Genomic DNA, 12029 nt, shown 5'->3' with positions numbered 1-12029 from the left:
TCACCTCCTAGTCAGGATAATACTGAGCCCTAATGTCACCTCCTAGTCAGGATAATACTGAGCCCTAATGTCACCTCCTAGTCAGGATAATACTGAGCCCTAATGTCACCTCCTAGTGGCTTTGTCAGGATAATACTGAGCCCTAATGTCACCTCCTAGTGACCTTGTCAGGATAATACTGAGCCCTAATGTCACCTCCTAGTGGCTTTGTCAGGATAATACTGAGCCCTAATGTCACCTAGTCAGGATAATACCGAGCCCTAATGTCACCTCCTAGTGGCTTTGTCAGGATAATACTGAGCCCTAATGTCACCTCCTAGTGGCCTTGTCAGGATAATACTGAGCCCTAATGTCACCTCCTAGTGGCTTTGTCAGGATAATACTGAGCCCTAATGTCACCTAGTCAGGATAATACCGAGCCCTAATGTCACCTCCTATTGGCCTTGTCAGGATAATACTGAGCCCTAATGTCACCTTCTAGTGGCTTTTTCAGGATAATACTGAGCCCTAATGTCACCTAGTCAGGATAATACCGAGCTCTAATGTCACCTCCTAGTGGCTTTGTCAGGATAATACTGAGCCCTAATGTCACCTCCTTGTCAGGATAATACTGAGCCCTAATGTCACTTCCTAGTGGCCTTGTCAGGATAATACCGAGCCCTAATGTCACCTCCTAGTGGCTTTGTCAGGATAATACTGAGCCCTAATGTCACCTCCTAGTGGCCTTGTCAGGATAATACTGAGCCCTAATGTCACCTCCTAGTGGCTTTGTCAGGATAATACTGAGCCCTAATGTCACCTAGTCAGGATAATACCGAGCCCTAATGTCACCTCCTAGTGGCTTTGTCAGGATAATACTGAGCCCTAATGTCACCTAGTCAGGATAATACCGAGCCCTAATGTCACCTCCTAGTGGCTTTGTCAGGATAATACTGAGCCCTAATGTCACCTCCTAGTCAGGATAATACTGAGCCCTAATGTCACCTCCTAGTCAGGATAATACTGAGCCCTAATGTCACCTCCTAGTCAGGATAATACTGAGCCCTAATGTCACCTCGTATTGGCCTTGTCAGGATAATACTGAGCCCTAATGTCACCTCCTAGTGTCCTAGTCAGGATAAAACTGAGCCCTAATGTCACCTCCTAGTCAGGATAATACTGAGCCCTAATGTCACCTCCTAGTCAGGATAATACTGAGCCCTAATGTCACCTCCTAGTCAGGATAATACTGAGCCCTAATGTCACCTCCTAGTGGCTTTGTCAGGATAATACTGAGCCCTAATGTCACCTCCTAGTCAGGATAATACTGAGCCCTAATGTCACCTCCTAGTGGCTTTGTCAGGATAATACTGAGCCCTAATGTCACCTCCTAGTGGCTTTGTCAGGATAATACTGAGCCCTAATGTCACCTCCTTGTCAGGATAATACTGAGCCCTAATGTCACCTCCTAGTCAGGATAATACTGAGCCCTAATGTCACCTCCTAGTCAGGATAATACTGAGCCCTAATGTCACCTCCTAGTGGCCTTGTCAGGATAATACTGAGCCCTAATGTCACCTCCTTGTCAGGATAATACTGAGCCCTAATGTCACCTCCTTGTCAGGATAATACTGAGCCCTAATGTCACCTCCTAGTCAGGATAATACTGAGCCCTAATGTCACCTAGTCAGGATAATACCGAGCTCTAATGTCACCTCCTAGTGGCTTTGTCAGGATAATACTGAGCCCTAATGTCACCTCCTTGTCAGGATAATACTGAGCCCTAATGTCACCTCCTAGTGGCCTTGTCAGGATAATACCGAGCCCTAATGTCACCTTCTAGTGGCTTTGTCAGGATAATACTGAGCCCTAATGTCACCTAGTCAGGATAATACCGAGCTCTAATGTCACCTCCTAGTGGCTTTGTCAGGATAATACTGAGCCCTAATGTCACCTCCTTGTCAGGATAATACTGAGCCCTAATGTCACCTCCTAGTGGCCTTGTCAGGATAATACCGAGCCCTAATGTCACCTCCTAGTGGCTTTGTCAGGATAATACTGAGCCCTAATGTCACCTCCTAGTGGCCTTGTCAGGATAATACTGAGCCCTAATGTCACCTTCTAGTGGCTTTGTCAGGATAATACTGAGCCCTAATGTCACCTAGTCAGGATAATACCGAGCTCTAATGTCACCTCCTAGTGGCTTTGTCAGGATAATACTGAGCCCTAATGTCACCTCCTAGTGGCTTTGTCAGGATAATACTGAGCCCTAATGTCACCTCCTAGTGGCCTTGTCAGGATAATACTGAGCCCTAATGTCACCTAGTCAGGATAATACCGAGCTCTAATGTCACCTCCTAGTGGCTTTGTCAGGATAATACTGAGCCCTAATGTCACCTCCTTGTCAGGATAATACTGAGCCCTAATGTCACCTCCTAGTGGCCTTGTCAGGATAATACCGAGCCCTAATGTCACCTTCTAGTGGCTTTGTCAGGATAATACTGAGCCCTAATGTCACCTAGTCAGGATAATACCGAGCTCTAATGTCACCTCCTAGTGGCTTTGTCAGGATAATACTGAGCCCTAATGTCACCTCCTTGTCAGGATAATACTGAGCCCTAATGTCACCTCCTAGTGGCCTTGTCAGGATAATACCGAGCCCTAATGTCACCTCCTAGTGGCTTTGTCAGGATAATACTGAGCCCTAATGTCACCTCCTAGTGGCCTTGTCAGGATAATACTGAGCCCTAATGTCACCTTCTAGTGGCTTTGTCAGGATAATACTGAGCCCTAATGTCACCTAGTCAGGATAATACCGAGCTCTAATGTCACCTCCTAGTGGCTTTGTCAGGATAATACTGAGCCCTAATGTCACCTCCTAGTGGCTTTGTCAGGATAATACTGAGCCCTAATGTCACCTAGTCAGGATAATACCGAGCCCTAATGTCACCTCCTAGTGGCTTTGTCAGGATAATACTGAGCCATAATGTCACCTAGTCAGGATAATACCGAGCCCTAATGTCACCTCCTAGTGGCTTTGTCAGGATAATACTGAGCCCTAATGTCACCTCCTAGTGGCCTTGTCAGGATAATACTGAGCCCTAATGTCACCTCCTTGTCAGGATAATACTGAGCCCTAATGTCACCTCCTAGTGGCCTTGTCAGGATAATACTGAGCCCTAATGTCACCTAGTCAGGATAATACCGAGCTCTAATGTCACCTCCTAGTGGCTTTGTCAGGATAATACTGAGCCCTAATGTCACCTCCTTGTCAGGATAATACTGAGCCCTAATGTCACCTCCTAGTGGCCTTGTCAGGATAATACCGAGCCCTAATGTCACCTTCTAGTGGCTTTGTCAGGATAATACTGAGCCCTAATGTCACCTAGTCAGGATAATACCGAGCTCTAATGTCACCTCCTAGTGGCTTTGTCAGGATAATACTGAGCCCTAATGTCACCTCCTTGTCAGGATAATACTGAGCCCTAATGTCACCTCCTAGTGGCCTTGTCAGGATAATACCGAGCCCTAATGTCACCTCCTAGTGGCTTTGTCAGGATAATACTGAGCCCTAATGTCACCTCCTAGTGGCCTTGTCAGGATAATACTGAGCCCTAATGTCACCTTCTAGTGGCTTTGTCAGGATAATACTGAGCCCTAATGTCACCTAGTCAGGATAATACCGAGCTCTAATGTCACCTCCTAGTGGCTTTGTCAGGATAATACTGAGCCCTAATGTCACCTCCTAGTGGCTTTGTCAGGATAATACTGAGCCCTAATGTCACCTAGTCAGGATAATACCGAGCCCTAATGTCACCTCCTAGTGGCTTTGTCAGGATAATACTGAGCCATAATGTCACCTAGTCAGGATAATACCGAGCCCTAATGTCACCTCCTAGTGGCTTTGTCAGGATAATACTGAGCCCTAATGTCACCTCCTAGTGGCCTTGTCAGGATAATACTGAGCCCTAATGTCACCTCCTAGTGGCTTTGTCAGGATAATACTGAGCCCTAATGTCACCTCCTAGTGGCTTTGTCAGGATAATACTGAGCCCTAATGTCACCTAGTCAGGATAATACCGAGCCCTAATGTCACCTCCTAGTGGCTTTGTCAGGATAATACTGAGCCCTAATGTCACCTCCTAGTCAGGATAATACCGAGCCCTAATGTCACCTCGTATTGGCCTTGTCAGGATAATACTGAGCCCTAATGTCACCTCCTAGTGTCCTAGTCAGGATAATACTGAGCCCTAATGTCACCTCCTAGTCAGGATAATACTGAGCCCTAATGTCACCTCCTAGTCAGGATAATACTGAGCCCTAATGTCACCTCCTAGTCAGGATAATACTGAGCCCTAATGTCACCTCCTAGTGGCTTTGTCAGGATAATACTGAGCCCTAATGTCACCTCCTAGTCAGGATAATACTGAGCCCTAATGTCACCTCCTAGTGGCTTTGTCAGGATAATACTGAGCCCTAATGTCACCTCCTAGTGGCTTTGTCAGGATAATACTGAGCCCTAATGTCACCTCCTTGTCAGGATAATACTGAGCCCTAATGTCACCTCCTAGTCAGGATAATACCGAGCCCTAATGTCACCTCCTAGTGGCTTTGTCAGGATAATACTGAGCCATAATGTCACCTAGTCAGGATAATACCGAGCCCTAATGTCACCTCCTAGTGGCTTTGTCAGGATAATACTGAGCCCTAATGTCACCTCCTAGTGGCCTTGTCAGGATAATACTGAGCCCTAATGTCACCTCCTTGTCAGGATAATACTGAGCCCTAATGTCACCTCCTAGTGGCCTTGTCAGGATAATACTGAGCCCTAATGTCACCTAGTCAGGATAATACCGAGCTCTAATGTCACCTCCTAGTGGCTTTGTCAGGATAATACTGAGCCCTAATGTCACCTCCTTGTCAGGATAATACTGAGCCCTAATGTCACCTCCTAGTGGCCTTGTCAGGATAATACCGAGCCCTAATGTCACCTTCTAGTGGCTTTGTCAGGATAATACTGAGCCCTAATGTCACCTAGTCAGGATAATACCGAGCTCTAATGTCACCTCCTAGTGGCTTTGTCAGGATAATACTGAGCCCTAATGTCACCTCCTTGTCAGGATAATACTGAGCCCTAATGTCACCTCCTAGTGGCCTTGTCAGGATAATACCGAGCCCTAATGTCACCTCCTAGTGGCTTTGTCAGGATAATACTGAGCCCTAATGTCACCTCCTAGTGGCCTTGTCAGGATAATACTGAGCCCTAATGTCACCTTCTAGTGGCTTTGTCAGGATAATACTGAGCCCTAATGTCACCTAGTCAGGATAATACCGAGCTCTAATGTCACCTCCTAGTGGCTTTGTCAGGATAATACTGAGCCCTAATGTCACCTCCTAGTGGCTTTGTCAGGATAATACTGAGCCCTAATGTCACCTAGTCAGGATAATACCGAGCCCTAATGTCACCTCCTAGTGGCTTTGTCAGGATAATACTGAGCCATAATGTCACCTAGTCAGGATAATACCGAGCCCTAATGTCACCTCCTAGTGGCTTTGTCAGGATAATACTGAGCCCTAATGTCACCTCCTAGTGGCCTTGTCAGGATAATACTGAGCCCTAATGTCACCTCCTAGTGGCTTTGTCAGGATAATACTGAGCCCTAATGTCACCTCCTAGTGGCCTTGTCAGGATAATACTGAGCCCTAATGTCACCTCCTTGTCAGGATACTGAGCCCTAATGTCACCTCCTAGTGGCCTTGTCAGGATAATACTGAGCCCTAATGTCACCTCCTAGTCAGGATAATACTGAGCCCTAATGTCACCTCCTAGTCAGGATAATACTGAGCCCTAATGTCACCTCCTAGTCAGGATAATACTGAGCCCTAATGTCACCTCCTAGTGGCTTTGTCAGGATAATACTGAGCCCTAATGTCACCTCCTAGTCAGGATAATACTGAGCCCTAATGTCACCTCCTAGTCAGGATAATACTGAGCCCTAATGTCACCTCCTAGTGGCCTTGTCAGGATAATACTGAGCCCTAATGTCACCTCCTTGTCAGGATAATACTGAGCCCTAATGTCACCTCCTAGTGGCCTTGTCAGGATAATACTGAGCCCTAATGTCACCTCCTTGTCAGGATAATACTGAGCCCTAATGTCGCCTCCTAGTGGCTTTGTCAGGATAATACTGAGCCCTAATGTCATCTCCTAGTGGCTTTGTCAGGATAATACTGAGCCCTAATGTCACCTCCTAGTGGCTTTGTCAGGATAATACTGAGCCCTAATGTCACCTCCTAGTGGCTTTGTCAGGATAATACTGAGCCCTAATGTCACCTCCTAGTCAGGATAATACTGAGCCCTAATGTCACCTCCTATTGGCTGGCAATCCAACCCTGAACAATACATAGTAGATCGACTAACTTTAATAACCTGAGCATGTGCTATTGGTCAAGGAACCACGTGACATCCCAACTTCAATATTTTATTAGAATGTCATTAATACAATATATTATCCAGGTAGACCAGGAGGGGTCCAACTCTGTCCACGGAGGTCCTGGCGTCTGCAGGTCCTTCCTCTCAGTTAACACCTAGCCAACCAGGTGAGGGGGAGTTCTTTACTAATTAGTTACCTTAATTAATCAATCAAGTACAAAGGGAGGAGGGAAAACCCCCTCAGACCTCCGTGGAATGGAGTTGGACACGTGATCCAGACCATCAAAAGCATTAGAGTACAAAAACTGTGTTTTAACAGAATTAAAACAAGGTAATGATATTGGGTATGAACTCAAAATACACAGAACTAAACGAGTTAAACATCTCATCGTAATGTGTTACGTCTTCTAGAAGAAACAAAAATACATTTGAAAAGCGACGAATCCCACAACCATGTTTTGGTCGACAGCTTTTGGATATGAACCATTTCTCCTGAGCGTTCGTCTGACACCACTGGCACCGTGACCCCACTGGCACCATGACACCACTGGCACCGCGACACCACTGGCACCGCGACACCACTGGCACCGCGACACCACTGGCACCGCGACACCACTGGCACCGCGACACCACTGGCACCGCGACACCACTGGCACCGCGACACCACTGGCACCGCGACACCACTGGCACCGCGACACCACTGGCACCGCGACACCACTGGCACCGCGACACCACTGGCACCGCGACACCACTGGCACCGCGACACCACTGGCACCGCGACACCACTGGCACCGCGACACCACTGGCACCGCGACACCACTGGCACCGCGACACCACTGGCACCGCGACACCACTGGCACCGCGACACCACTGGCACCGCGACACCACTGGCACCGTGACCCAGTCAGAGAGGCTCTCGGCTTTAAACAGCTCAGTTACACAGGAATAAAGAGCACAGAGAAACTCGGTTAAGGACAATATGACGGGTGAAACGACCAAATGGCAACCTATTCCCAACACAGGGGCCTATGGGGCCTGGGCTAAAGTAGTGCACTATATAGGGATTAGGGTGGCATTGGGACGTACAGTCCCCTCCAGTCTCAACATTAGTGTTCACTGCCACAGGTGTTTTCTTGAAATGTTTAAGAGTAAATCCAAGTTGAAACCCTCTTCCCTTTAATCTATGATGGGGTGCAACGTTTCATAATGCATAGAGGACATTAAAGGCAGTTTGTGGATGTTCAACCTAAAGAGAGACGACAACAGGTGGGTCTCTGTACAGGTGTGTGTGTGTGTGTACAGGTGTGTGTGTGTGTGTACAGGTGTGTGTACAGGTGTGTGTGTGTACAGGTGTGTGTGTGTACAGGTGTGTCAGCGTCTCTGTAAAGGTGTGTGTGTGTGTACAGGATCTCTGTAAAGGTGTGTGTGTGTGTGTACAGGTGTGTCTCTGTACGAGTGTGTGTCAGGGTCTCTGTAAAGGTGTGTGTGTGTGTGTACAGGTGTGTCTCTGTACGAGTGTGTGTCAGGGTCTCTGTAAAGGTGTGTGTGTGTACAGGTGTGTCAGCGTCTCTGTAAAGGTGTGTGTGTGTGTGTACAGGTGTTTCTCTGTACGAGTGTGTGTCAGCGTCTCTGTAAAGGTGTGTGTGTACAGGTGTGTGTGTGTACAGGTGTGTGTGTGTGTACAGGTGTGTCAGCGTCTCTGTAAAGGTGTGTGTGTGTGTACAGGTGTGTCAGCGTCTCTGTAAAGGTGTGTGTGTACAGGTGTGTCAGCGTCTCTGTAAAGGTGTGTGTGTGTGTACAGGTGTGTACAGGTGTGTCAGCGTCTCTGTAAAGGTGTGTGTGTACAGGTGTGTCAGCGTCTCTGTAAAGGTGTGTGTGTACAGGTGTGTCAGCGTCTCTGTAAAGGTGTGTGTGTACAGGTGTGTGTGTACAGGTGTGTGTGTAAAGGTGTGTACAGGTGTGTCAGCGTCTCTGTAAAGGTGTGTGTACAGGTGAGTGTGTGTGTGTGTGTAAAGGTGTGTGTGTACAGGTGTGTACAGGTGTGTCAGCGTCTCTGTAAAGGTGTGTGTACAGGTGTGTGTGTGTGTGTGTGTACAGGTGTGTCAGCGTCTCTGTAAAGGTGTGTGTGTACAGTTGTGTCAGCGTCTCTGTAAAGGTGTGTGTGTACAGGTGTGTACAGGTGTGTCAGCGTCTCTGTAAAGGTGTGTGTACAGGTGTGTGTGTGTGTGTACAGGTGAGTGTGTGTGTGTGTACAGGTGAGTCAGTGGAAGCCGATGCGTAGCGCCTTGTTCTTGACCATGGTGAACTTGGAGACGAACACGGCGGCGTGGGCGGGGTCGACCAGGTAACGGTAGGTCTTGGTGACGGCGGGCGGAGGCTCGGCCGGGGTGATGGGAGGAGCCTGCTGGAGGGACGAGGCCGAGGGGGAGAGGAACGCAGACGCACGAGTCACATAGTCCACCAGGCGACCATACTGCTGCTCTGACAACTCCCTCCCACTGTCACCCTGAGGGGGAGGAGGAGAGAGGGGAGGAGGGGCGAGGAGGAGGAGGGGAGAGGGGAGGAGGAGGGGAGGAGGGGAGAGGGGAGGAGGAGGGGGAGAGAGGGAGGGGAGGGGGGAGGAAGAGGAGGAGAGGAGGAGGAGAGAGCGGAGGAGGAGGAAGAGGGAGGAGAGGAGAGAGGGGGGAGGAGGTTTAGTGATGTTTCCTGCATGTTCTGAAATCTGAATATTTTTACACCCCTACCCTATCTTACCCTCACCTTCCCCACCCCTCTTCCCTCACCTCACCTCACCACCCCCCACCCCTACCTCCCTCACCCCTACCCTATCTCACCCTCACCACCCCCCACCCCTACCTCTACATCGTTGGTGAGTCTCTGCTGCTGCAGCGTGAGGGTCAGCGCCCCCAGGTGGTGGGGGTCTTGTTGACAGGCCACCTCAGTGATGGGGAAGGCCTGCTGTTGTGTGTCCTCAGACAGACTGACCACAAACACCACCTCCCCTGTCAGCAGCAGACACCCAGCATGCTCCTGACCCGACCCGGACACGATCACCACCTCCAGGGACATGTGCACCTCTGGACGACCCAGGGACTGGAGCATCTTCCTGGGGAGGGAGGGAGAGGAGACAGACACAGAGCACAGAGAGGTCAGCCGGGAGGAAGAGGAGACAGACACAGGTCAGCCGGGAGGAAGAGGAGACAGAGAGAGGTCAGCCGGGAGGAAGAGGAGACAGACACGCAGCGCAGAGAGAGGTCAGCCGGGAGGAAGAGGAGACAGACACACAGCGCAGAGAGAGGTCAGCCGGGAGGAAGAGGAGACAGACACACAGCGCAGAGAGAGGTCCGCCGACAGATGAATATACAAGAATCCCATTAGACCACATGACCATACAAATGTATACACACATGTTAAGTCACTAGATATGTTGTACCTATTCAAACACTACCACACATGTTAAGTCACTAGATGTGTTGAACCTATTCAAACACTACCACACATGTTAAGTCACTAGATGTGTTGAACCTATTCAAACACTACCACACATGTTAAGTCACTAGATATGTTGTACCTATTCAAACACTACCACACATGTTAAGTCACTAGATATACTGTACCTATTCAAATACTACCACACATGTTAAGTCACTAAATGTGTTGAACCTATTCAAACACTACCACACATGTTAAGTCACTAGATATACTGTACCTATTCAAACACTACCACACATGTTAAGTCACTAGATATGTTGTACCTATTCAAACACTACCACACATGTTAAGTCACTAGATATGTTGTACCTATTCAAACACTACCACACATGTTAAGTCACTAGATATGTTGTACCTATTCAAACACTACCACACATGTTAAGTCACTAGATATGTTGTACCTATTCAAACACTACCACACATGTTAAGTCACTAGATATGTTGTACCTATTCAAACACTACTACACATGTTAAGTCACTAGATATGTTGTACGTTTTCAAACACTACCACACATGTTAAGTCACTAGATCATTCAGTCTGGACAGCTTTAAGCAGTACACAGAGCTTAAAGACTTTACTTGCACATTCATCTTCTGCACATCTACCATTCCAGTGTTTTAATTGCTATATTGTAATTACTTCGCCACCACGGCCTATTTATTGCCTTAACTCCCTTATCTTACCTCATTTGCACTCACTGTATATAGACTTTTTGTTTTCTTTTGTTCTACTGTATTATTGACTGTATGTTTTGTTTATTCCATGTGTAACTCTATGTTGTTGTATGTGTCACACTGCTTTGCTTTATCTTGACCAGGTCGCAACTGTAAATGAGAACGTGTTCTCAACTGGTCTACCTGGTTAAATAAAGGAGAAATAAATAATACATTAAAATAAAAACGATCCTGCACGGCCTTTCCCCTCCATGGAAGCAGATTTTAATTTATTCCTTATTCTACCAGGTCAGTTGACTGAGAACACATTCTCATTTACAGCAACCACCTGGGGAGTAGTTACAGGGGAGAGGAGGGGGGATGGAAGAGCCAACAGGAAGCTGACGATGATTAGGTGGCCATGACGGAGGGCCAGATCGGGGATTTAACCAGGACAGCAGGGTTAACACCCCTACTCTGACGATAAGGGCCATGGGATCTGTAGTGACCACAGACAGTCAGGACACCCGTTTAACATCCCATCCAACCCTACACAGGGCAATGTCCCCAATCACTACCCTGGGGCGTTGGGATTTTATTTTTTAGACCAGAGGAAAGAGTAGCCTCCTACTGGCCCTCCAAAACCACCTCCAGCAGCACCGGGTCTCCCAGACCGACCAGAACCAAACCTGGTTAGTTCCAGCAGCATCGGGTCTCCCAGACCGACCAGGACCAAACCTGGTTAGTTCCAGCAGCATCGGGTCTCCCAGACCGACCAGAACCAAACCTGGTTAGTTCCAGCAGCATCGGGTCTCCCAGACCGACCAGAACCAAACCTGGTTAGTTCCAGCAGCATCGGGTCTCCCAGACCGACCAGAACCAAACCTGGTTAGTTCCAGCAGCATCGGGTCTCCCAGACCGACCAGGACCAAGCCTGGTTAGTTCCAGCAGTGGGATGCAAGGCGGTTCTGCTGGCCATGCTGAAGGAAACCACCTCCAGCAGCATCGGGTCTCCCAGACCGACCAGAACCAAACCTGGTTAGTTCCAGCAGCATCGGGTCTCCCAGACCGACCAGGACCAAACCTGGTTAGTTCCAGCAGCATCGGGTCTCCCAGACCGACTAGGACCAAACCTGGTTAGTTCCAGCAGCATCGGGTCTCCCAGACCGACCAGAACCAAACCTGGTTAGTTCCAGCAGCATCGGGTCTCCCAGACCGACTAGGACCAAACCTGGTTAGTTCCAGCAGCATCGGGTCTCCCAGACCGACTAGGACCAAACCTGGTTAGTTCCAGCAGCATCGGGTCTCCCAGACCGACTAGGACCAAACCTGGTTAGTTCCAGCAGCATCGGGTCTCCCAGACCGACTAGGACCAAACCTGGTTAGTTCCAGCAGCATCGGGTCTCCCAGACCGACTAGGACCAAACCTGGTTAGTTCCAGCAGCATCGGGTCTCCCAGACCGACCAGAAC

General features: G+C 48.7%; 1 protein-coding gene across 3 annotated transcripts in view; it reads right to left on the bottom strand.

The window, feature by feature from the left end:
* Window positions 1-6447: 6447 nt before the first annotated feature.
* Window positions 6448-12029, bottom strand: part of LOC129856931 (intermembrane lipid transfer protein VPS13B-like) — a 47004-nt gene continuing 41422 nt past the window's right edge. For all 3 annotated transcript variants that reach the window (XM_055924714.1, XM_055924715.1, XM_055924713.1), the window contains exons 13-14: window positions 9269-9518; window positions 6448-8918 (exon numbers count right to left, since the gene is read on the bottom strand). In XM_055924714.1, coding sequence (XP_055780689.1) covers window positions 8673-8918; window positions 9269-9518 — 496 coding nt within the window. In that variant the 3' untranslated portion in view covers window positions 6448-8672. The remainder of the gene's footprint in view (window positions 8919-9268; window positions 9519-12029) is intronic.

This window comes from Salvelinus fontinalis, chromosome 6, assembly GCF_029448725.1.
Source record: "Salvelinus fontinalis isolate EN_2023a chromosome 6, ASM2944872v1, whole genome shotgun sequence".
In the NCBI taxonomy this organism is placed as follows: Eukaryota; Metazoa; Chordata; class Actinopteri; order Salmoniformes; family Salmonidae; genus Salvelinus; species Salvelinus fontinalis.
This window is presented reverse-complemented; position numbering and strand designations above follow the sequence as displayed.